Source organism: Pollachius pollachius (genome assembly GCF_949987615.1).
Source record: "Pollachius pollachius genome assembly, chromosome: 20".
Taxonomy (NCBI): Eukaryota; Metazoa; Chordata; class Actinopteri; order Gadiformes; family Gadidae; genus Pollachius; species Pollachius pollachius.
In genome coordinates, this window is record NC_136953.1 from 15,946,068 (window position 1) to 15,971,564 (window position 25,497).

The 25,497-nt window shown below is 47.7% G+C and overlaps 2 protein-coding genes across 2 annotated transcripts in view; both read right to left on the reverse strand.

Moving 5' to 3' along the window:
- etnppl (ethanolamine-phosphate phospho-lyase) lies at positions 1-13,024 on the reverse strand. The gene is made up of 13 exons (XM_079758025.1): positions 12,895-13,024; positions 12,091-12,209; positions 11,180-11,339; positions 9,297-9,371; positions 8,801-8,894; positions 7,264-7,380; positions 6,188-6,270; positions 5,168-5,393; positions 3,516-3,670; positions 2,534-2,623; positions 1,575-1,705; positions 1,139-1,209; positions 1-757 (listed from the first exon to the last, which is right to left on the reverse strand). The coding sequence occupies exons 1-13, from the start codon at positions 12,951-12,953 to the stop codon at positions 698-700; spliced, it is 1,440 nt and encodes a 479-aa protein (XP_079614151.1). The 5' UTR covers positions 12,954-13,024; the 3' UTR covers positions 1-697.
- Positions 13,025-17,069: 4,045 nt separating this feature from the next.
- col25a1 (collagen type XXV alpha 1 chain) overlaps positions 17,070-25,497 on the reverse strand; it is a gene marked incomplete at its 3' end in the record, with an annotated part of 128,701 nt that continues 120,273 nt past the window's right edge. Inside the window, 9 exon segments of the mRNA XM_079758022.1 lie at positions 17,070-17,096; positions 18,347-18,385; positions 20,457-20,543; positions 21,909-21,953; positions 22,217-22,243; positions 22,983-23,036; positions 23,722-23,775; positions 24,548-24,583; positions 25,030-25,110. Of these exon segments, the coding sequence (XP_079614148.1) occupies positions 17,070-17,096; positions 18,347-18,385; positions 20,457-20,543; positions 21,909-21,953; positions 22,217-22,243; positions 22,983-23,036; positions 23,722-23,775; positions 24,548-24,583; positions 25,030-25,110 (450 nt within the window).

Consider the following 25,497-nt stretch of genomic DNA (forward strand, 5'->3'; position numbering starts at 1 on the left):
GTCTGACAAACAGCAATCAATCTTTCTGTTTGTCTCTTGATAAAACACCATATAAAGTTATACAATAAATGTATATTGCATTAATTGGACAGCAAACCACAGCGCCAACCAGCCATGCATAGAATTATAAAAGTGAATCTTATATTAAATAAAAAAATCTCACATGATCCCTTCACACATATGATGAAGCACAATTAGTCTTTTTAACATCAGTGTCCTTTTCAAAACGCTTTCAATTACGGCTAAAGCTCAAATCAATTGCATAGAATCAGCAACCACCAAGGAAAGCATCCAGTAAGACAAACCAGCAACCTTACTGGGAGGGTCTTCTTTAAGCGCTACGTGCCAAGTGATGAGTCAATTAATTTAATCTGGACTACACATTGTTAAATCTAATAATATCACCTCATTGGACCTGAAACAGTATCAGAGCCTGATTGGTTTCTGCTCATACACAGAGTGGTCAAAACAACACTGTGAACGTTAAACTGTCTGATATAGGCATGACTTCTTTACCAGTTTATACTATAGCCTTTCCTTTGTCCTATGCTTCATGAACCACCTCCAGAGCGCTTGTCTGTTACCTTGTATCTCTGAATAACCACGCGTTGAACCTTCACCACTCTTCGAGTCACACCCCTGGAACCCCATCACCAGACGCCAGCATCAAAACCAGCCCAACCAGTGAGCTGCTGGGTTACGTTCGGATGTGCTTGATATGGCTTTCCTTGCCCTGGACGCCATTTTCCTCAGGAAGCTGTGAAAAAAGGAAAAATATGGATACATCTTCACAGCTGAGAACACAATTCAGCTCTGGGGGTGAGAAGATTGTTGGGAGTTGTTGACAAAGATTCATTACTCAGTTTGTTTTGTACGTTAATTACCTAACAGGTGATTAATTACTACTTATACTACTAATTTGGCTCCAAACATCAACAACATTTATTGTGTGAAAACCCATTAGAGCTTCTAAGATCTTGAACTTTATTTTTTTCTTTTGTTTATACTAATCCAACCAAATACTACTATAGGGTAAATAATACCGTATCTCTTGTATTGTTCGTTAGCAGACGTAGTGAATTTGTCTCTTTAGCAGACCCCAACACCTGAAGAGTTACTAGTCTCCAGACCAGCCTACCTTGCTCTTGTTCTTCCCGTTTTCCAGATGAACCGAACTGGGCATGCTCATGTTTAACGCCGTCTCGATTTCTGGGAACAGGAGAAGACAAAGACGGCCGTTACACACGGGGACTCAGCCCTGTGCCTTTCATCTTTATTTAAATTTAAATGAAACTAAATTCTAATTTGTATTTATTTATTGTTTAAGTTGACAAGGACGGCGCACAATTCAAAGTAATTGCACCAGAGTTAGCTAGCAGCTCGTCTACATTGTCGATCTGTTTAACGTTGTCATGACGTTAAACAACAATTCATAAAAAGTCCATCAGTGTAAAATATATCAAATCGGTATAATAATCAACCAACACAAGGCGCTCTTTGGTGGGGACACTTTGGCGCCGACTCTAGCCGGTGCCTGGGTCTGTTCCCAGGGCTCTGTGCCGCGGCTGCATTACCTGAGAGGACGAGGTGGATCTTCTCCACCACGCGCTCCGCGTCCTCCCGGCTGAAGCACATGGGGGGCTTGAACTTCAGGACGTTCCTGTGGGGGCCGTCCGCGCTCAGAAGGATGTGCTCCTCCTTCAGTCTGACGGAGGCTCAAGGTTAGCATGGGGTGTCCCTCTCCTCTCTCCCCCTCCATCTCTTTTCCTCTCCTCTCCCATCTGCCCTTTTTCTCTCCCTTCTCTCCCCTCCTCCCCTCTCTCGCCACCCCACCCCTCTCCTCCCCACCTATAGCTGTCCTTTCTGTCCTCTATTCAAAACACTCTCTCCCACCCTTTCCACCCCCTCTCTCTCTTCCCCCACTACTTTCCCCCTCTCCTCGTCTCTACACCTCCCCTTCACCGTTTCTCCCCCCTACTCTTCTCCCCCTCACACTCTCCTCTCCCCAACCATGTCCCTTATGCTTTCCCCTCTCATTCTCCCTCTATTCGCCCTCCTGCCCTCAGTTCGTTCCACCCTCTCTCCTACCCTCTTCTCCTTCCCTCACCCGTTTCCCTCCTCTCTACCCTCTCCCTCATTCCCTCTCTCCCCTAACCTTTCTCCCTCCCCCTAAACTCTCTCTCCCCCAACCTCTCTCCTCTCTACCTCCCCCTCAACCTGTCTCCTCTCTACCCTTTTTCCCTCCACTCTCTCTCTAACTCCCTACTCCCTCCCCATCTCCCCCCCTGCCCTCAGCCCTTACTTGTAGATGACCTCCTGTGCCTCCCCCCTCAGCCCTTACTTGTAGATGACCTCCTGTGCCTCCCCCCTCAGCCCTTACTTGTAGATGACCTCCTGTGCCTCCCCCTCAGCCCTTACTTGTAGATGACCTCCTGTGCCTCCCCCTCAGCCCTTACTTGTAGATGACCTCCTGTGCCTCCCCCCTCAGCCCTTACTTGTAGATGACCTCCTGTGCCTCCCCCTCAGCCCTTACTTGTAGATGACCTCCTGTGCCTCGGCGGTGGCAGGAGTGAGCTTCACCCGGTCCCTCACCAGCTCCACGCCCACGAACAGACCGGGGCCCCTGGGGGACACACACACACAAACACACACACCTAGGTAATCTTTCCATGCCTTTCATTATTTTCATTCTGCACGTTGAAAGCACTTTGTGAACACTGTTTTAGAAGACGCTTAGCTTGGTGTTGTGATGTAATTGTTTATGATGACTTATGTAGCCATACTTTCCACTAGGGGGAGCTGTAGGTAAGAAGGCCTGTTGTGAGGTGTGGTGTGATTCTCTCTCATCCCGTTGGGGGCACTCTTCTAGCCATTCTTAGAGTAGAGGTTACCACACTAGCTTAAAGGTTGAAGAAACACAGTGTGTGTGTGTGTGTGTGTGTGTGTGTGTGTGTGTGTGTGTGTGTGTGTGTGTGTGTGTGTGTGTGTGCGTGCGCGTGCGTGTGTGTGTGTAGGGCCGTTTCAAGGAATTTTGGGGCCCCAAGCAAGACTTCCGAGCGGGGGGGGGGGGGGGGGGGGGGCAGAGTGCATACTACAGTGAGAGTTTCAATGTGCGCTATCATTTAATCGCCTGTCTTCTCCCTTGTCCGTTGCATTTGGGAACATTTTTGGTAAACATGTTCTATTTCGCTTGTTTCATATCATTTAATTAATTAAGGGCGCCACCAGAGGGCGCCCTCAACACATTTGCCGCCCTAGGACTAGGTCGCCTATGCTGATCGCCGATCAGCTTGTCGTTGCATTTTATAACAGTCGTTATAAGTCATTGTCTTGGGGCCCCAGGCCAGCTCGGGGCCCCAAACAATTGCTTGGTTTGCTTGCCTTCTCGCGACGGGCCTGTGTGTGTGTGTGTGTGTGTGTGTGTGTGTGTGTGTGTGTGTGTGTGTGTGTGTGTGTGTGTGTGTGTGTGTGTGTGTGTGTGTGTGTGTGTGTGTGTGTGTGTGCCCCCCACCCACCTGACGTCCCCCACCAGGGGGTGCGTCTCCTTCAGGCCCTCCAGCAATCGGCTCAGGTGCGCCCCCACCCGCAGGGCGTTCCCCTGTAGGTCCTCATTCTGGATGACGTCCAGCACGGCCAGGCCGATGGCGCAGGACACCGGGTTCCCGCCGAACTGAGGGGAGACCGGGGGGGGGGGTTACAACCAGACCCACTGGGGTGGGGGACTGAGACTCCGGAACGGCGCCGTATCGTTTACATGAAGCCGGTCTGGCCGGAACCGGTTTCAGACGGGTCGGACCTGAACCGGTTTCATACGGGTCGGGCCTGAACCGGTTTCAGACGGGTCGGGCCTGAACCGGTTTCAGACGGGTCGGGCCTAAAACGGTTTCATACGGGTCGGGCCTGAACTGGTTTCAGACGGGTCGGGACTAAACCGGTTTCAGACGGGTCCGACCTGAACCGGTTTCAGACGGTAAATGTCTAAATGTTTCAGTAGTTTCCGTTCAACTGATCTTTACCCTTTCACTCAAGGAATGGATGTGATGCATTTTCTACCTTAACTGTCATCGCCAGGGAGTAAAATGGGCTTTCTTCCACATTTAGCTTTTTTCATCCTTTAATGATTAAACCACGTGCTTGGAAACTGCACCCAGTATGCAACAAGACACACAGTCTGCGACAACACACACATTATGCAACAAAACACAGCCAGTATGCAACCACACACACAGTCTGGAACACACAGTCTGCAAACACACACAGTCTGCAACAACGCACAAAGTCTGGAACACACAGTCTGGAAAAACACAGTCTGCAACAACGCACACAGTCTGCAACACACAGTCTGCAAAAACAAAGTCTGCAACAACACACACAGTCTGCAACGACACACACATCATGCAACAAAACACAGTCTGAAACAGCATACAGTATGCAACAACACACACAGTCTGGAACACACAGTCTGCAACAACACACACAGTCTGCAACAACACACACAGTCTGCAACAACACACACGGTCTGCAACCCATGCAGTCTGCAACACAAACACACAGTATACAACACCAAACAGAGTCTGCAGCAACTCAAAGTCTGCTGTTTCTCCCTACAGTACTGCCTACCGTCTTGAAGTACTCCCTACTCCCTACCATGTTGAAGTACTGCCTACAGTCTTGAAGTACTGCCTACCGTCTTGAAGTACTGCCTACCGTCTTGAAGTACTGCCTACTGTCTTGAAGTACTCCAGTACTCCCTACCGTGTTGAAGTACTGCCTACCATGTTGAAATACTCCAGTACTCCCTACCGTGTTGAAGTACTCCAGTAATCCGTAACGTGTTGAAGTACTGCCTACCGTGTTGAAATCCTCCAGTACTCCCTACCGTGTTGAAGTACTCCAGTACTCCGTAACGTGTTGCAGTGCTCCCTACCGTGTTAAAGTACTCCGGTACTCCGTACCGTGCTGCAGTACTACCCACCGTGTTAAAGTACTCCGGTACTCCGTACCATGCTGCAGTACTACCCACCGTGTTTAAGTACTCCGGTACTCCGTACCGTGCTGCAGTACTACCCACCGTGTTAAAGTACTCCGGTACTCCGTACCGTGCTGCAGTAATACCCACCGTGTTAAAGTACTTCGGTACTCCGTACCGTGCTGCAGTACTACCCACCGTGTTGAAGTACTCCATGCCGGCGGCCATGAAGGCCTGGGCCACCGCGCGGTTGGTGACCACGCAGCTCATGGGGTGTCCGTTGCCGATGGGCTTCCCCATGGTGACGATGTCGGGCACAAAGTCCTCGCCCTGCAGCTGGAAGCCCCAGAAGTGGCTCCCCACGCGGCCGAAGCCCACCTGCACCTCGTCCGCGATCACCACGCCCCCCGCCGCCCGCACGTGACTGGAGGAGAGGTGGGCGGGTGGAGGGGATGGAGGTGTGCACACACGCATAGAGACACACGCACACATAGAGACACGCACACACGCACGCCATACATACCCATGCACACATTAACGACAGGCCCCATGATATACACCCTGGCTGTGAATACACATGCATGGACTTGTTTGCTGAACACACGAGCAAACGCATGCATGCAGAGGAGACACGCACCGGCGCAAACTCTGTCACCCCCGGTCAACCCCGTGGCGACACACGCTCAAACACATCCAGTTAGTCAGCCTGCCCCCCCCCACACACACACACACACACACACACGGTCGAATCGAACCCTCAAACCCACTGTTTGTCTCCTTCTGCATGCTGATTGTGTGTGATTAAGGAATGAACCACAAACGATTTTGATTATTTGATTATTCCGCTGATACCGCAGTGACCGACGGTGACTAGATTGTTATCTGTAGTCATTATGGTTTTCTTATCAACTTAAATCAGCTGGAATTAAAACCTTCTTCTGTGGTAAAGCAGCTTAAGTACAAGAGTCTGCTGCGGTCAGACCCAGAATCCACGCCGGTCGCCACAGACACGAGTTCAGCGGTAAAAAGAGTTTGTCTGAACCCGCATGCATCGGGGGGGGGGAAATCACAACAAGCTCAGTCAGGCATAACCACGGCGACGCAAGCATCACGCGCTCCGTCAGGCGTAACCACGGCGACACACGCTCAACATTAATGAGGTAAGTGTGGGTCTGGGTGGGACGGGGGTACGGGGGGGGGGGGGGGGGGGGTACATACGCTGCCACTTTCTGGAAGTAGCCGGGGGGGGGGATGACCTGCCCGCCGCAGCTCTGCAGCGACTCGGCGATAAAGGCGGCGATCTGCACAGAAGAAGAGACGGTCAGAGCGAGCGCCAAGGCCCAAGGGCGCCTGGGCAGCACCGCGGCGAGGAGGAGGCAGGGGCGGAGTCTGCAGCGGCGTCGGGAGGCGGGGCTTTGGACTGTAAAGGTGGGAGGCGTCGGGGGAGACAAGATGAGGAGGTGAACTTGGGAAACTGTTGTTCTTGCAAGGCAAAACACTATTCTGAGTTTGTGCGTTAAAATGTCCCCTTTACCTTCTTCGTCTGACTCTAGATGTGACTCTAGTTTAGTTTTGGGTCGTTGTCTGTGCCTTGAGTCGGGGTCTAGAACACAATGTTAAAAGGTGGCCCCGTTTCAAAGGGTTCTAAATCACTCCTGGGGCTGTGTGGGTGAAGAATGGGGGAGGGAGGGGGAGAGAGGGGTCCCCATTCTGAACCTGAAAAAGAAAAGTAGAAAGAGGGGGGAAAAAAAGAGGACAAGAAGGAAAGGAGAATCAAAACGGGGCAATAACACGTGTGGAAGACGAAGCGTGAACTCAACGGAGAGTAGACTTCAAAATGCCTTCTTGATTAAATCATTTATCACAATTAATGAATACAAAAAAGGACTTCAACAATTTAACTCAAGTGGCAGCTAATTAAGACACACTTTGGTTCTTAATTCATTGAAAGCCCTGAGTAAATACCAGAGCTCAACGCACGGCCACACGCTCTGTGAAATCCATGGTCCGTTTGAAGAACCACAGGACAGAGAGACAAATGAACCCCAAGACTTTAACAAGGCCGTAATCCTCTCTCTCTCTCTCTCTCTCTCTCTCTCTCTCTCTCTCTCTCTCTCTCTCTCTCTCTCTCTCTCTCTCTCTCTCTCTCTCTCTCTCTCTCTCTCTCTCTCTCTCTCTCTCTCTCTCTCTCTCTCTCTCTCTCTCTCTCTCTCTCTCGTAATGTAATGTGTTCACCTGCCAAGAGACTACAGATGCAAATGATCTTTTTTGCGATATCAGAACAGGCATCCTACCTTGCCCCCTCCCTTGTGCGCCCGGGTGATGATGTCTCTGACCTCATCGGAGTAGGCCAGGGCGGGGTCGGGATGGTCTGCTCTGAACTTTCCCCGGTAGACATCTGGGCTCGGGGCCTGGGGAGGGGGGGGGGGGGGGGGAAACACATGACGACTTACTACAAGTTATGTGACCCTAGTTCATGATAAGCATGAATTAGCCCGGGAACCAGACGAATCCGCAAAGTCAATCACAACCGTTTGTCTTACAGGGGGCAGGGTTTGATACGATGACTGCACAGAGGATCACCCGATGGGAGCTCTGTTGAGGCTTTTACATAAACAACCAATATGGTTTGTTGCTCTGATTGGTTGAAATCCAAAAGGTCCCATTTAGGCAAGGTTAGCTTATGGGCTCCAAAGGTCATTCTACAGAAGGTTCTGAGCCTGAAATAAAACCCAAGACACATTTGAAGAGAGAGTTGAGCAGTTTTCTTTTCATTTGATAACCATTGGTGAAAGCATTTTATGCTTCATATGTTAAGCAGTTTGTTTTTAAGGAGACATTTCTCCCAAAGTCAGTTTTAAGTGATACACTTGATTCTACGTAAACAATTCTAACGTCTACACTTACATAACAGAGACAGGGATTTTTTCCAATTAAAACTTTTGTTATTGCTACGATGAAATTCAACTGTATCGATCAAACAGCCTAATCCCAGTGATAGGAATGCAATTCAACTTTTATGTGTTTCTGGGACATTCCAGCTCGTTCCAGTGGCTTCACCAACAGAGAATGCTGTCATCAGTTAACAAACCAGTGACCATGCCCAACAAGCAACGCGTTTCACGCAGCATCTTATCTCTGTGACAACGTGTCAGGACAGTACCTTTCCAGGGAGGAATGCAGCGGTAATCTGAGAGCTTTTCTGCGAGTGCAGGACTTCCTTACCGTCTTGTGTGGATAAACACTAATGAAATATGCACAGATCTGCCCCTTGGTGTGTAAGGTAAGAGCTCGCGGCTCCTCGGCGGGTTGTATCAGACTACACCTGCACTAGCACAGAGCGTCGCTAAATGATGGATGGGACAACACCATCTCATAGCTCACGCTGCAGGTACAGCTCAACGGCTGGTTCAAAATGAATTCAAAGTTTTCAAAAGCATAGCCGATTTAATTTAAAATATTCACAATGCAAAACTAGTTTTTCGTAGATTTGTTTCAAAATCGATATTTGTCTTTGAGTTTTTTTGTGATCAGTAATAACGTGTAGCCATGCTGTAAAGATATGAAGAAAGTGTCGAGTACAACAAACAATGGTATCTTATCAGGACATGACAGCAGCGTTATGTGAACTGAACACACCTATGCACACACACACGTGCAGAAATACACCTACGCACACACACACAGACACACACACCTGCAGGCACACACACACACACACACACCCCTTTCGCTCAAAGCGCGTTCACAGCTAAGCACACAGGAACCTGTCAAAAACCCCTGCGACCGGTTGAGTCATGGTGTTTTGAGGGCTGCTGGGAGCAAACTCACCACGTGCACAGACTGTTTGTGCTCGTCGTCTGACAGCTGGTGGAACTTGTATGGGCTGATGTCGATGAGGGAGGAGACGTGGCCGTGGTAGGCACTGCACACCGCAGGGGTAACGGCAGAGGAAACACAGGACAACGACATACTCAGCATATCGTACTAATGACAGGGTCATGGTCAACCGACGGCGATGAGCCGTGAGACGTCATGATGGAGGACAGACAGACGCGTGTTGCAGACCTCCACTCTAACAGATGGTTATGTGAGGTTATACAATGATAACACCAATGTGGTGTGTGTCACGTTTGAGGCAGCCGGAACGTGTTTTTCTGTCTGCGTCCTCGCCACTTATGTGCACACGGGTTAATTATTTCAACGTGTGTGTGTGTGTGTGTGTGTGTGTGTGTGTGTGTGTGTGTGTGTGTGTGTGTGTGTGTGTGTGTGTGTGTGTGTGTGTGTGTGTGTGTGTGTGTGTGTGTGTGTCACTGCCGGTACTCACTTGTTCAGCGTGATGACGTCTCTGTGGCCCGTGTACTGCCAGGCCAGGCGCAGGGCGAGGTCATTGGCCTCCGAGCTGCCGGGTCCAAAGGGTCACCGTGGGTTACTCAGTGACCACAGAACACACACAGGGGGCAGCCAAAGACGTTTGACCCCCCCCCACCCCGAACCCCACCTGCACCTACGGTTCCTCTACGTCGCAACGCATGGCGGCACTGAGCCCGGGGGAACGCGGTATGGTAATCATTCATAGGACGACGCAGACGCGGTTAAACTTTATCATGTCATAATTGTCAGAGTTTATGCTGCTTGGGCGTGGGACTGGGTCGGGGCTGGGCCGTAAACCACAGCGGCCGTGGGTTCACGTCAACAGCGCCTCTATTCAAGTTGTATGTACGTGGTTTGATCTGTGGGTCTGTTTGCTTTGCGAGGCGTCAACGTTGAAGGGGGATTCACTGGGTGACTGGGAATCGATGCGTGCAGCACTGATAACGTTTGAGGATTCACGCAAAACGCGAGGATTCCCTTGTCAGAATTCCTGCGCAACATGTCAACTGAAAAATACTTCTACTTCTTCTGCTATACACAATACAGTTGTATATCTTTGTTGAAAGTTGCAAAACAGATCATATTGACGTATTTGGCCATAGCTTTATAATATCAATTAGTATATGCTACAAATAATCTCTTAAGATTGCGCAATTTGATTGGTTCCCTATCTCGGGGTATTGGGCAATAACCCATGATTGAGATCTCAAACTCAGGATATTGCGTGACGGTCGTCTCGTCACACTAATAAAAACAAATAAACCGCTAATAAAAACTAATGAATCCTGGCAAAAAGTGTTGTCTTGTTTATTTTTGGAGTGTTCACGTGTAGTGTATATTAAAACAGCTCAGGCTCTGTGAATAGTGGGGAATAGTCCCCACTATGCCCCACTATTCACTCTACCTTTGGTGAATAATTGTTAAATATCTATAGATGGGTGGGCACATTGAGGCCATAGCAAGGCCATTAGTGCATAGTGGAAGCAATAGCTCTGATAATAGGCTATGAAGTAGGATATACATTCATATAATGAGTGAGCAGCAAAGGGAATTCAACCCTTAACCCCTAACCAACTCTTGAGCACAGGTCTATCTCTACCAGGTCGGTAAAATAAAAAGGACAGGAGCCGACATTCCTAGGCTGAAAGAAACCTGAAATGTAGCCTCATCCCTTCCTGGTTTCTACTGAAACGTGATGTCCGTTCTCTTACTTCCTCTGAGCTGTGTATGTCATTTAACAGGGTAAGATAATAATAACAGTATAAGAAGAACAAAATGAAAAAAGTAAAAATAAATGTGGAGTTTTTACGTCAAATTTGACAAAGCAATATTCGACAAATGTAACGGAAATCCCTCTATTGAAAGTCCCGCCCTCCCTCCTGCCTCTCAAACCGGGTAACTGAAAGTCCCGCCCTCCCTATCACCTCCAAACTGGTTAACAGGAAGTGCCGCCCTCCCTATCACCTCCAAACTGGGTAACAGGAAGTGCCGCCCTCCCTATCACCTCCAAACTGGGTAACAGGAAGTGCCGCTGCTCCCTATCACATCTTAAACCAGTATCAGGAAGTCCTGCCCTCCCTATCGCCTCTCAACCCAGGTAACTGAAAGTCCCGCCACTTCCTGGCCAGGCGTTTCCTCCCGAGACGAGCCGCCGGGGGACGTAATATCAATAATAAAAATAATAATTATAATAATTATAATAGATCGTTTTTTAACAGCGCTTTTCTTTCGCGCTGTAACTCCTTTTGAATGAAAGGAGAGTACCAGAGTTTCGGATGGCAGGAGGGAGGGAGTTCCAGAGGGTCGGGGCGACGATGGCGAAGCCTCTGTACGTACCCGGAGTTGACGAAGTAGCAGACGGAGAGCGGGTCGGGCAGCGTGGCCTGCAGCCGCTCAGCGTACAGCACCAGGTTGTCGTGGAGGAAGCGGGAGTTGGTGTTCAGCAGTTCCATCTGTTGGGTTCCCGCCCGCACCACGGCCGGGTGGCTGTGGCCCACTTGGGGGGGGGGGGGGGGCAAGGGGGAACAAACGATTAACATTAAAATTTATGTTATTTTATATTGTTCTACAAAAGGCATTCTCATTGGTCAGTTAGCCAACCCAATCAAATTTTGAACTCTAGACGTGTTCGCTGAATTCAGATCATTCACATCAAATCACAAAGAAAAATAATAAAAATAAGTACGAAGATGCACCATGCATAATCCGTTAACATTTGTAGAAATCAGTGGCATATGATCAAAGACGAAAGCAAAAGGACATCACTTAGCACAGAGTTTGATAAGGGGGTTTATTGAGGTGAACATAAAGATAATCTCACACAAGACATGCAGGCAAGCTTGTTTATTAACTAGATAGCATTTAACATAAACGACATGCCTAAAGAATATATTTATGCTTTAGACATATAAATACAATTGAAACAGCGTCATTATAATATACTGAAATATAACAGCAAATAATATTTTTTTATATGAATGCAATTATGATCAGGCGTATGCATCATATTATTTGTAAATGAAGATATGGAAGTGTGTGTTTATATATGTGTTTGTGTGTGCATGTGTATATATGTGTGTGTTTGTGTTTCTCTGTGCCTGAGTGTGTGTGTGTGTGTGCCTGAGTGTGTATGTGTCTCTCTCTCTGTGCCTGTGTGTGTCTGTGTGTGTGTGTGCGTGTCTCTCTCTCTCTGTGTCTCTCTCTCTCTCTGTGCCTGTGTGTGTGTATGTATCCGTGTGCGTGTTCACCGTGGGCCACGTTGTTGATGCAGTCCAGGTATTGCTGGCCGTTCTCGTCGTACATATACTGTCCTTTGGCCCGCACAATCTTCAGGGGGTCATGACTGAAGAACACCTTGCAGGACGGCCTGTTGTATCAACAGGACCGGGGGGGTGGGGTTAACACAACGGGGGGGGTTAACATGACTAGGGAAGGTACGTTTACATCTGGTCAACAGAATGTCATTTCATTCGTTGCGAATGGAGACACAACATTATTCTGATGTTCAGTTTGCAACTCCATGGAGTTCCTCATTCAGGAAAATAAAAGTCCTACCAGATGGTATATTTAATGCTATCGGCCAGGGGCGTAGGAATGACTTTAACATTGGGGGGGGACACATATCGGAAACCTGACAGATCCGGTATAAGTTTTAGGTGGGACAAATGCGCCTGTCTCCGACATTGGAGGGGACACGTCCCCTCCGTCCCCCCCGGTTCCTACGCCCTTGCTATCGGCTATTATTAAGTACTATGGGCCTCGGTTTATGACCCTAAAGTCATAAACTGAGCATAAAGTCATGCCTTAAATTCTCATGAAAAGGTCTTGTTTACCATCACTCACATGACGCAGTCATCAAATGTGCTTGATATTAAATCCCATTACCAACTTTTATATTAACATTCTGATGATCAACTTGACTCTAGTGGTCGGTTGATGTGATGTAAGTTGCAAAACACGGTTCACAATCACGCTTTCATGCATGACGTAACTCTCCCTCCAGCGAGGTGACAAGAACAACAATATCCACCAAAGAAGAGACACTTTCTCACCCGATGAACTTCTTCCGCAGGTCGATGGTTTGCTTTTTGTCCAAACATTCCGTCGCCATTGTTTTCTGTGTTTTGATTGGTTCCCACTAATGAGGCTTAATATCTCAATTAACTCCGGGATCCGTCCGTGTCTCGCGCGCTCCGAAGGGTCCAGGCTGCGTTTCGAGAGGTCGACCGGTGTCCCGCACGCCTCCTCCTCCCCCTTATACTTTCTGGTGTCTCGCGCGAACGAAGGAACACACACATATACATACGCGCGCCTGCGCACACTCAGGCTCGCACACACCTGTTTGAAAGCGGTTCTGTCGCCCGCTCGCGCGTGCACCCACACGCACGGACATGCGCACCCACCCACGCACAGCCGTGACGTGGGGCAGCCCTCTGTGAGTCCTCTGGTAGATAAAGTCCGAACACGTCCAGATAAATAGATAACGTAGACCTATACATCCAGCTAAAATGCTTCATAGTCTATGCAATGTAGATGAACAAATATTTGCCTTCGTCCCCCCCCCACCAATCAAATAAATCATGCGTGGTCCGGAATATATTGGAAAGACTGTTTATTTGGCTCATGAAAAAAAAATCTATGAACAATAAGATCTGTGATGACATTTCAGTCAAGTGTGTAAAATGAAATAATACTTTACAGAACAACCAAACGAAATGAACAGCAGCATAACTTCATTTTCGTAAGCAAAAATCAATAAGAAAGAAAGAAAGTGTGGATACTGGATGGTCACTTCAGGGGTGGATTCGGAGTTCGTACCTTGAGCTCAATACGGCTGTGTTTCATTATTTAACAAACGTTCAGCGTCTCGATGGGTTTGTACATCTGCATGAATAGGCTTCAATAACAGGAATATGGCTGAAAAGACATCAACCCTAAAACATTTCAACTTGTTTGAGTACCTAAAAAAACAAGCCAATTCACAATCAATTCACCAATTGGTATATAATCATCAATAGATACGGCATACAATTTGTTACATTTTTTATTTTCCTTCATGCCTTTAAATAACGTTAGATGTCTCTTTTCTTGCCGAAATGAAAGTCGACAAAAAGTAAAAGAACGAGCGTTTGCAGACCACGTGACCGACAGGACCGTGCGTCCTCCGTGCGTAAAGAGGACCGTGCGTCCTCGGTGTGTAAAGAGGACCGTGCGTCCTCCGTGCGTAAAGAGGACCGTGCGTCCTAGCTGCACGCGCTGAAGATACAGCACACAACCGCACCGCATCACTGCATCACTCTGACCCATGAACGGAAATCATCCAAACATTATTTAACTCATTGTAAAAGTCTCAAGAAACACAACATTGAACACATTAATAGAGAGCGACTATATTCGAGGCAAAAAAGTAAATCAATCCAATAGTGTACATCAACGACCCATATTTACAGTTTGCAATATTGTTTTTTTTCTTTGCTAACAGTAAATATCTTTATTTTTTACATCTGGACAGTAGCACAAGAGGGCTGGTCTGGCAAATGCAAGCGTAGTAGATCACACTCAAAGTGACCGGTTTTTATTCAAGCTGCATTTCAAATCACCACGCATCAAAACTAAATGTATAAATTGCACTTCATCTTTTGTTGCTGTTGTCACACAAACACATATTTGAACATGACATTAAAATACTACTGTACATATATCAACCTACATTCAAGAGGGAGAGAGAGAGAGAGAGAGAGAGAGAGAGAGAGAGAGAGAGAGAGAGAGAGAGAGATTTGATACATGTAGATGTGTGAGATTGATGTTGTTTGTATGGCCTTGAAAGCAGATGAATGCCCTCTACGGTAGACAACTGGAAGTTACAATAAGAGCAGTAAAAACCACAGTAAATGAAGGCTACTACGTTATAGGGAACCTTGTTGAGCCTTATTCATGTCCCCTGGGTGGTTAAAAAACCTTAAACTTTCAACTCAGAAATATCAGAGAACGCTGGTTAAATATAGTACTAATGATGATGATGATGATAACGATGATATCACTGCCACCAGAAAGGAATGCCTGTTAGAAACCAAGTTGGCCTCCATTAAGAACGCGTATCGAAAAATAAATAATGTATCACCTAAAATAGTGAGACAAGCATAATGCATATGCACACACAATCTATTGAAATGGTTTGACAAGGGCTGCGATAAGAAATAACGACGGGAGCTAAGAAAACATGTTATCTGCTTGTTGATTTTCCTCAGCGACATCATTTATGAGTGAACTGTAGACACGCTAACAGAAAGCACGCTAACCGTTATCAGACGCCCTTTCCTGCGAAGTGGAACGACCAAACACCTTTATGAACATGAAAACATCATGAAGAAACGTCACCCTGTCACACTTTACCACACAACGTTCATAGTGACACAATGCCCAAGTTTCACTTTTGCCCCTTGAGTGAATGAGTTCACAATATTTGCATACTTAATGTATGTTTTGTATGTCTGTGTAAAAGTGTGACTCCCATGTATGGGAATATGGAAATAAATTATTCAGGTTTTAGTGAAAAAAACATGAAAATATAGCATGATAGCATCGTTTTGCTCCACCTGGCATGGAATGTAAATTAACTGGCCAAACTAAAGGACTGTAATTGTAACTTTAGTTACAATTAGTCCTGTAATTGTAACTTTAGTTACAATTACAGGACTGTAAAATGCAGGTTGCAAAATATATCTCATTGAGATATTACAAATCATACAACTGTTTGTACGGTATGACCTACAACAAGGAAGAAATCATAGGGACACATTTCAGAATGTTAAATTCAGCTACCTCTACCACACACGACATCTCATCTCAGCTTCATTATTCTACACGTGAAAAAAACAAACATGATCTAATTGCATATTCTTGTTGATATCAGGCCCAACCTAATGTTAAATAAAGCAGTTTAGTTGTCCAAATCGGTTCAAATTCTGCAATATGCTACTGCATTCAAATCCTAACAAATGGATACAATCAGGTTTTGCGTTTCATTAAAACACACAAGCCAAACCTTAAAAAAACAACATTGCGTCAAAACTGAAATTGAAAAACTGTACCAACAATCATTTGATACGAGACGTTTCGTAGCTAACTAGAAGCCTAGTTCACCGTGTGTGTGTCTGTGTGTGCTGTCTCCCTCAACTACAATCAATTTTTCTACACCTATGTTAAATCGACGTCAGTCTACGTTAAATGTGATGCTTGTGTCTGCTCACTATGTCAACACGATATCACGATAAACGTCTAGATACGATTTCTGCAATACGCTGGCATATTTTACAGCTTAACGTTACATAGTGTCAGTTCCTGGTTTCAAAGGTGAAATCCCTGTCTCATTCTGTGACCTATCTACCATCTCCCACCAGGACGGACACTCGTGGAGGATGGAACAACTGAAACGATGAATGCCATTATCAGTTTGGTCTCCATACCATGATAAAAATGATATACTGTTGTGTGTTGTGAGATTTTGTCAATATCCACCTTCCCTTTCCGTTGCTAAGAGACTTTACCGTGTTGTGTTGAAAGCTAAACAGAAATCAGTGTTTGATAAAGTCAGTGCATCACCCACCCTCCCCCCCCCCAAAAAAAACCCCACTGTGGCACATTTTACATCGCAAGGGTTATACACAGGCTTCTGTTGAAAGCCCCTTTGAATAACTCCAATAAAACAATATGAAAACAATAATACACGTTGTTCAATACAAATAAAGGAATGAATAACTAAAGCTTGAGGCACCAAAGGCGATGATACAGACCGATATAAACAATGAGTAAGGGCAATGAGAGTCAATCGACAAAGAGAAAGAGAACCCCACAAATCCACTCTCCATCGTCACTCCAAGCCGCTTGGGGGCAATCTAGCTCGCCTGCTAGCTTGCTAATGGTCGGGGGTGGGGGGGAGCTTCGGCCCCCCTCCACGGACATCGCCACGCCGACGGTCCGAGACAAAATCACCCTCGGACGCTTCCCAGCGTTGGATAGTCGTCCCCTTCCCTTTCCTCGATTCGCCGACAGTCCCAGGCCCCCTCAAGGGCAGGGGGGGGGGGGGGGGGGGGGGGGGGGGGGGGGGGTGCGGACCGCTGGGAACGACGGCGAGAACCTGCTGAGTCGTAGCTCAAACCAAAAGCGCAGGCCCCGCCACAATAAAAGCGTATCAATAAATGGGCAGTCCGTCTCTTGGGGGCGGGGCTCAGGCCACCAGCCAGGGCGTGACTCCCTGGGGTGGGCGGGGCGGACGCACGGAGAGCAGAGAAGAAGAACACAGAGTTACCCACCGAGACCCCGCCGGCTCACTCTGTCAGCGGCGGCGGGAGTTAGTGATTGTTTTGTTTTGTTGCTGTTGCTGTCGTTGTTGTTCCCGAAGCCACATTGAAAACCACACGACGGGGACGTTATATACAAGACATCGAAACACAGCGCCAAACGTTTACAGTACTCATGCTTTAGTTGTGTGGCGGGCGAGAGTCTTGCTTTTGCCTTTTTTGTTTTGTCTCTCAGGCGATGAGTTTGCGTGAACCGAGGGACGGACGGTGTTTAAGTCGGGTCAGGAACGACCCGTGAAGCTGAACGCACACACACACACACACACACACACACGCAACCCCCCCCCCCCCCCAAAAAGAAAAAAGAAAACCACACCTTGCGCATGAGGTTAGGGAAGCCAGCCTTGAGTCCGTCCCTCCACTGTGTCGTCGTCCGCCCCCCCCCCCCCCGGGTGGTCCCGGGGAGACCCAGTCTTGTGCCATGCAGTGGACCGGGACCAGGGATGAGTCCCCCCCCCCCCCCCCTCCGCCGGAGCTGAACCCCTCGAACACAACGTTGATGTAAGCGAGTGTGGGGAACACACACACACACACACAAACACACACACACGTTTGTCCCCCTAACACGTAGCATGTTGAGTAGAAGCCCAGGCGGTGAAGTCCGGAGTTGTGTTGCTGTTTTTGTCGGCGATGTTGTCGTCGTTGTGTCTTTGCACCCGGATTTGTGTATTTTTTATGTTGCTTTCTTTCTTTTAGACATTTTTCTTCCCGTCGAAAAAAACCCCCAAAACTATAAATACCATATAGGACTCATTATTTACAAACTCCATGCGATTCTGATTAGAGATTCGATCACTGCAAGACAAAAACACAAAGAGACAGACAAGATGGAGGGTTGAACACTGACGTGGATATTGTTGGACATGAATGTGAGAATAGGACAGCAGCTATACACTATCAATGTGTCCACACGTTGTGAGTCGCACACAAGTACAAACTAAGCTGCATGCAGGGCTTTTAGCAGCGTTTAAGTCGTGTGTGTGAACCCAAATAAACCCCAATTAGCATTGCAAATTGTGTTTTTCTCCAGAAGAAAGGTGATCTTTGTGTTTGTTTGCTCTTGACTGTTGTTGTGAATAATAATGGTTGTGTGTCGCTTGCTCTATTCACCGAATGCTTTAAAAGTCTCTGAAAGGGACCTTACCTTCTGCCAGCATCCAGGCATGGGCAGTCCGTCAGGGCCCTGGGGAGAAAAGAGCACGGTGGGAAGAGAAGGAGTAGAAGAATTTTGGATTAGATGATCAAGAGGGGGTGCAGTGGTCCATCCAAATGCACACAACCAAACGATTAATCAAATAGCGACCGCAGAGCGAATCAAGTGGTGGTTTGGCATGTTGCTCTGACAATATTCATCCAGTGAAAATGTGGTTATTTACACTCTCCAGATGAAGCTGTTTCGCAGCTTGTAATAATGCTTACCTTTGGCTATGGCTAAGGCTGTTTACGATCAAACATTACTTTACAGGGCAACATGATCATGCAGATGAGTGCTCAGCACAATGTAAATCATGCGGTGCAATTCTGTCTTGAAATTTGAAATCAAAAATTATATTTACAATTATATGTCAATTAAAATTAACGTATGTGTCCATTGGGGAGCTGAAGTGCCAAATTAGATAATTAAATGTACAAAACAAAGTGCACTTTAGAGGGAGGGACCTGTGTTGTGATTTTTGTGGTGCTTTACTAATGATGTAATATTATGTTTGCAGTGCTATAATTACAGTATGATAATCACCGCCATTTTCTGAACAAGTTCTTCTACATCGTTAGTGAAGATGACACACCTAATGTCAACTGTCTAAAAATCATTAAACTCTTCCATGCAATATAAAGCAATGTATCTCACACACACACACACACACACAACAAATAATGAAAACTCTCTAAGAAAAAATGAACGCTATTCCATGTCTCTTCCTCACATGTTGAGGTCCGAAATAGCCTCGTGACATATGGTGGTTTATACCACTGTGGCTCATCCTGCAGGGGTCTGTGGTCTGGCCCAATTGGTACGTACAGGGGGAGGAGTTAAAAGAGGAGGGGAAGTGGTTATCTCAGGGGGTCCAGGTATCTGTGTTAGCATCAAGTTAAAGATGGGAGGGGGGCAAGGGGAAAAGTAGTCCTTAAGGAAACAGCAGAGGGGACAGGATTTAAGGAGAGGTTGTAGTAGTTTCTGTGTTTTTTAAGGGGAGGAAGGATTGAATTAGAGGAGAGGGGACTGTTTGAATGCGATAAAATGATATTACATCAACCGCATCGTACGCAGTGGTCAAAGTTTTTCCCTTTGCCTGATGTGATATCCGATCTAACGTGGGCTGCTTGCGGTCAGAGAGTTAGAAAGAGATTTGGGGAATTTTGCATCAAGTTTTCCGCAAAGTCAACAGTGTTATAGGCATGCATCCGTGGAAAACATGCATCAGTGCGCATTAGTTGAAGCAGAGCAGTTGAACAAAGCCGATATTCAAAAACGGCAATCGGTGAAAGACGCGTGTTTGATGGGCTACGTGATGACGAGGTTTAGGAGCGCCACAAAGACACCCTGCTGGGTTCACTAGTATCAGCAGCAGGGGTTCAAAGGTCAATGGCATGCATGGGTGGGTGGGTGCATGGGTGGGAGGAGAAGGAGGAGGAGGAGGAGGAGGAGGAGGAGGATGCAGAAGAGGAATACTGTACCAATTGGCATGGGGCATCCAGCCCGTCCAGACCGGGCTGTCCGGGCTCCCCCTTGTCACCCTTAAACCCACGGAAACCCTGTTTGCAAAGACCACCTGGGAGTGTTACTGAGCGGGACGGCGAGGCAGGGCACCAAGACAGGAGCAGCCCCGGGGGCCTGGGCACAGACCCCGGCATCGCGCCCCCATCCCCTGACCACACGCCGACACACAGAAGGTCTACTACTCAGGTCCGAATTCCTTGACCAAATTCGTACAGACTTGATTGACACGATCTAGGACGAATCCGCTCTTAAAGGGGGGGGTCTCTGGGTTCCGGGGCAGCGATGCGTGGGGTTGCCTAGTCCCCAACTCAGGGTTGCTCCTCCTTGTCCTCTCTAGGTTCTCCCTGCGTTCTCCCTGCGTTCTCTCTGGGTTCTCTCTGAGTTCTCTCTGGGTTCTCTCTTGGTTCTTTCTGGGTTCTCTCTTGGTTCTCTCTGGGTTCTCTCTTGGTTCTCTCTAGGTTCTCTCTGCGTTCTCCCTGCGTGCTCTCTGGGTGTCTGGGAGGTGTGTTCCAGCACGCGACCGGGTGGGACATACCAACGGGCAGGGGGCGTCTAATCCGGGGGCGCCCTGTTCGCCTTTCTCCCCCTTGGGCCCCTTTTTGCCCTTCTTTCCCTTCTCCCCCTGTGGACACAACGGCTCCGTCAGGGCACATCGACGGTACATGGGGGGGGGGGGGGGGGGGGGGGGGGGGGGGGTGCGACAATGCTAGTAGGAAGGGGGAGGAATTATAGACAGCCAGTCAGGAAGTCAGAAAGGGAAGACAGGGACGGGACTTGTTAAAATTGGGCAGAAGGGAGAGACCGGATTGGCCACGTAAGGCTGGAGGAGGGGTTTAGTGAGAGGGAGAGACCGGATTGGCCACGTAAGGCTGGAGGAGGGGTTTAGTGAGAGGGAGAGACCGGATTGGCCACGTAAGGCTGGAGGAGGGGTTTAGTGAGAGGGAAGAGGACTACAGGGCTGATCGTCACCGAAGGAGGTGTCAGGAAAGAGGCCCGAGGTGCAAGGAAGGCACCTCCAGAACAGCAGAGAACGTTATTGACATTTCAAAGTAAGGGCGTCAAAAGTATGAATTCTGCACATACAAGAAACAAAATGCCTGTTTAAAGGGAAGGCTTAAGGGACGAAACAATATATTCATTTGTTTACACTTAAGACTATGATTTAAATAGGTAATACTTTGATCAATAACATACATATACATTTACACATTTACTTCCCAGTTCATCACAGAGTACGATTAGCAAATCAAATACTTTGTATAAATCAACGATTCAGTTTCGGTCAGAAAACAAACAACAGAGAAGAAGGACTATTAGGTAAACATGAAACACGTTGCTTAAGAGTTGGAGGAACTTCAGGAAGAACAATGACAGAGGCACAAGCAAGGAGAGGGTTAAGGCAAGGATCAGGATGATAACAGGTGCCATCGGTATGTTGCCATGGGCATGCAGTGACACAGATGCACAGGTGAGTGAACACTGCCTGTTGTCAATGGACTGCTGCACAATAACCAGTGCCTGATTCTGAGCGCTAGGCCTGTCCAAGGAGATAACTCTGGATGCTTTGAAGATGTGATTTGGCAGAAATGTGATGGAAACCTACTGAACAGTGGATGTATGTGAGTGATTTTGAATTGATGAATTGAGGATGACCTTTTCACCTTGACCAATAATCATCCTAGTTCATCAATGGACACATATACTCCCCCCCCATCCCCAAGCCCTTATGTCAAACTGTGCCTGTTGAAAACATATGTTAGACATTTAGATACTTGTGTGTTTTCTATGCATAACCTTATCTTCTGCTGCACCAAAGTGTATATAAATGTATGCTTCCCCAAAGCTTCACTCCATATATGTGTTTGCTTTTTAGTTCTTCACTCAAGTGTCTATCTGATCCGACTCATGCTGTCACTCGTCCATTGACATCAGTGCTGAGCTGTCGTGTTACGGGTAAGACAAACTAACATGGCGCGTCTAGCACTACCTTTTCTCCTCTCTCCCCAATGTCGCCTTTCTCTCCAATCAAGCCCTGTCAAAGCACACCTCGTTAATCTCTCACATCAGCACAAGGAATGGCTCTGAGATGGTGAGCTGATCAGATGTGAGCGAGTGGAGAAGATACAACATATAGCAATGTGGTGGTGAAACGACACAAAAACGTTGTCGCTTTATATTACACAAGTGCAACAATATAGTACAGGTAATATGAGTCTATCTTTATATTTGTTTAGCATACTTGAGCATAGCGCAAAATAATGCACATTTATCGTACATTTTTACAAATATACTCACATCCAAGCCTGGGGTTCCGGCAGATCCCTGAAAGAAGGCATAAATATGTATTATTATATCAATAAATATGTATTGTAGCATGGCTTCAGTCCACACCTCCTGCTGTCAGAGTGCCAGTTGCTTTATCGTGGCTGATTAAGTGACGCGCAATATATCTTTCTAAACATGACAATACATGTACTCCAACCCTAAGAGTCTAGTTGGCAGAATCCGATATCCCTACTCATTACTGATCCCTGTGGCCGCTAAGTGAACTGCAGCCTGCTCGAGCTAGCGCATTGAGCACTGCAGTGGGATCTAGGTGGGTTGAGAAAATAACAATCATGAACCAATGCTAGTTATAATCACAAATAAACGTTAGTCATCACCTCAAGTTTATTATGATATAAGGCTGATTCGGTTTATCACGGGAGAGCCGCGGGTGGATAAAGGCACATAAAATGTACAAATAAAAAGTTCGGAGCCCTTCATCTGTGCTTGGACTTCCTTTGACTCTGTAAAACTGGTCCGATTCAGATACAATAGAAATCAGCCCACAGGATGTTCTATGCATGTGAAGTGTCAGCAAAGGCCTCCTTTTATAGGTTAAATTGCAACCTGTTCATATTTTTGCAATTTAAAGCAATGTAAACACATCTCTCGAATTCCTTCCAATGCTAAATCACCTTTTTCATAGCTTTTAGGACACATTCTAATGAATCCTTGTGGGACAGGTGTATGGAGCGTGAGGGGGACAGGTGTGGCTGTGCTCTCAGTACCAACTTACAGGTAGTCCGTAAGGTCCTCTCGGACCGGGCTCTCCGGAGCTGCCTCGTTCCCCCTGCACACAAACAGAGCCATGTGTTATTCTGCATTTAACCCGAAAGCGAAGTGAATTTTTGTTTGGGCACAAATGCATAGATGCGTATAGATGCCAATATTTTCATCGGCGTGAATGGCTGGAACGCTTGAGGCTGAATGACGCAAAATATTTGCTTCTCTTTGGGTGTGAACACACCTTTACAGCTACACAAACATTAGCGCTCGAACCAGATTTGAACTAAAAAAAAATACACCACACCTCAGACGAGTCAGCCAACTCATTCCCGACTCTTCGAAAAAATAAAGGCCAAAAGGAGAGTTGTTATTTTAGGAAAACAAGCCAATAGAAGTGTGTTGATAATTGGCTCTGTCTATTTCCAGTTCTGGGTTGGGCAGACGCAGAAGACAGTTCAGAAAGATTGCCGCTCAGCAACTCTTTCCTTTTGTCTCAGCACTGCCCAACAACTGAGGCAGATGTCAGGGAAAAGTGATAAGAGCTTGCTGAGCAAAGGACTGAAGTTGGATGGACGCTTGTAAGGCTACTTGATGCGACCCATGAGTCCTAAGTCAGGTCTATACCGGGGGGGGGGGGGTCTTTTAGGGGCACATGCCCCCCCCCTGCGGCTCTACATAAAGTCACTCACCAGTGCACTGCCCCATCCCAAACATGCAAACGCTGGAACAAAACCAAACCCTTTTCTTACTATATCTCCCTTGGGCCCGGCAGGTCCGGCTGGGCCCACGGGTCCGTCCGTGCCCTGCGAACAGCATCCACCACAACACGTCACACAAGGGGACCGAGACACAGGCTAGACCCCCGCAGAAACCCCCCCCTGGCCCCGAGAAGGACTGAGAGGAGGGTGGAGGGGGGCTATGGCAGCAGCACAGTAGCGTCGCCACAATGTCTCAAATGTACACAAAGGGCGCAAAAGACTCATTGATTGGTGTTATCCGTTCATGCTATGGACACAAAGTACGCTTACGATGAGGATGTTGTTAATGTTGTGTAAATGAGACCCATGGCGAGGGGGGGGGGGGGGGGGGGGGGGGTCTAAGGGAGTCGTGTGGACTGAACACAACACACTGAACTCGACAGGATCTAATGTGAACTCAAAGTGAACTCTTGAGTCCTAGTGCTGCGCAACTCATTTTACTGCAAGCCACCCGTTTTTGTTCGGGGAAAGATTTTGTAATTGTCGTTTTTATCCGTGGACCAAAATGATCCAGTGGGATTAAAACGTGCCTCAGACTTTGGCAGGGATGGGTCTTACCTTACTATAGAACGAAACCAATTTAACAAAAGTCATGGCTGCACGGACAAAGAATCACAGTTGAACCAAAGGGATGGCTGGCAAAACTTACCAAGAGCTACAAAACATAAACAACAACAACCTTCCCCTATGGGTCATCGTCACCCCCCCCCCCCCTTCAGAGGACGAGAGCGCTGGATGGTACGCACTGTTGGCATGGCAACGACGCAAAGAGCCTGAGGCGAAAGGTGTGGATGGAGGTTCTGATCACATGACTCACCCCGGTTCCGGGCTTGCCGTCCAAGCCAGACGCTCCCTGTTTGGTGTGTGGAGGTATGTGGGTGACATGGGGACAAGGCGGGGATTAGTAACCACGGAGACGCCACGGCGGGGGGAGAACAGACACTTATTGGCCGTTATTGGGACAACAACATCAACAACAACAACGACAACACAACAACACAGTACACGATTCTAGGTTATGTGAGGGGGGGGTGGGACGAGCGGGTTTGGCTGAGGCGAGGATTAACACACAGTCAGGGGGGGGGGCGCAACACAACCACACATATGATCACACAGGGGTAGACACACACACACACACACACACACACAGTGTGTGACCAATGCTACACTGAGACAAAACAGGGGTGAGTGAGGGTTGTGGTGGGGGGCACATTGGGACGGTGGTGTGTGTGTGTGTGTGTGTGTGTGTGTGGGGGGGGGGGGGGTTAGGGGCCAGTGGGTCAGAACCAGTGTACTTACGGGAAGCCCCAGGGGTCCGCGGTCCCCCTTGTGCCCGACCTCGCCCCTGGCCCCCTTGGCCCCGTGCAGCCCCCCGTCGCCCTGAAAGGAGGGGAGGGGGTTGAGTACCGCCACAACACCAGGGGCTGGGGGAACCGGCCTGACCACTGGTAGGCTGACACCCGGTTATGACTAGAGTCAGTTGGTCAGTCAGGCAGGCAGTCAGTCTGTCAGTGTCAGTCGGTCAGTCTGGCTGACTGTCTGTAGTGAGAACCGGGTGTCAGACTACAGTCAGTTTGACTGACTGACTGACTGACTGACTGACTGACTGACTGACTGACTTAGGCCTTAAGGGTATGTGGAAACTCTAGTCCAAACTCAAAGAGACGTTGGTAACACTTAATGCCCCTGAATAGAGCATGAAAAAGTAAAATTGGTTCATGCAGTAATAAAATCATTCATTTACGTTAGTTCATGCAGTAATAAACC

What these genes read in the sequence shown, in the direction of transcription:
- etnppl (XM_079758025.1), bottom strand. Translation starts at nt 12,953, where the DNA reads ATGGCGACGGAATGTTTGGACAAAAAGCAAACCATCGACCTGCGGAAG. An exon ending in ACAAACAGTCTGTGCACGTG is followed by an intron (nt 7,381 to 8,800) that starts GTGAGTTTGCTC and finishes CCCCCTCCCCAG; the next exon opens with GCCCCGAGCCCAGATGTCTA. An exon ending in ACGGGAAGAACAAGAGCAAG is followed by an intron (nt 758 to 1,138) that starts GTAGGCTGGTCT and finishes CTTTTTTCACAG; the next exon opens with CTTCCTGAGGAAAATGGCGT.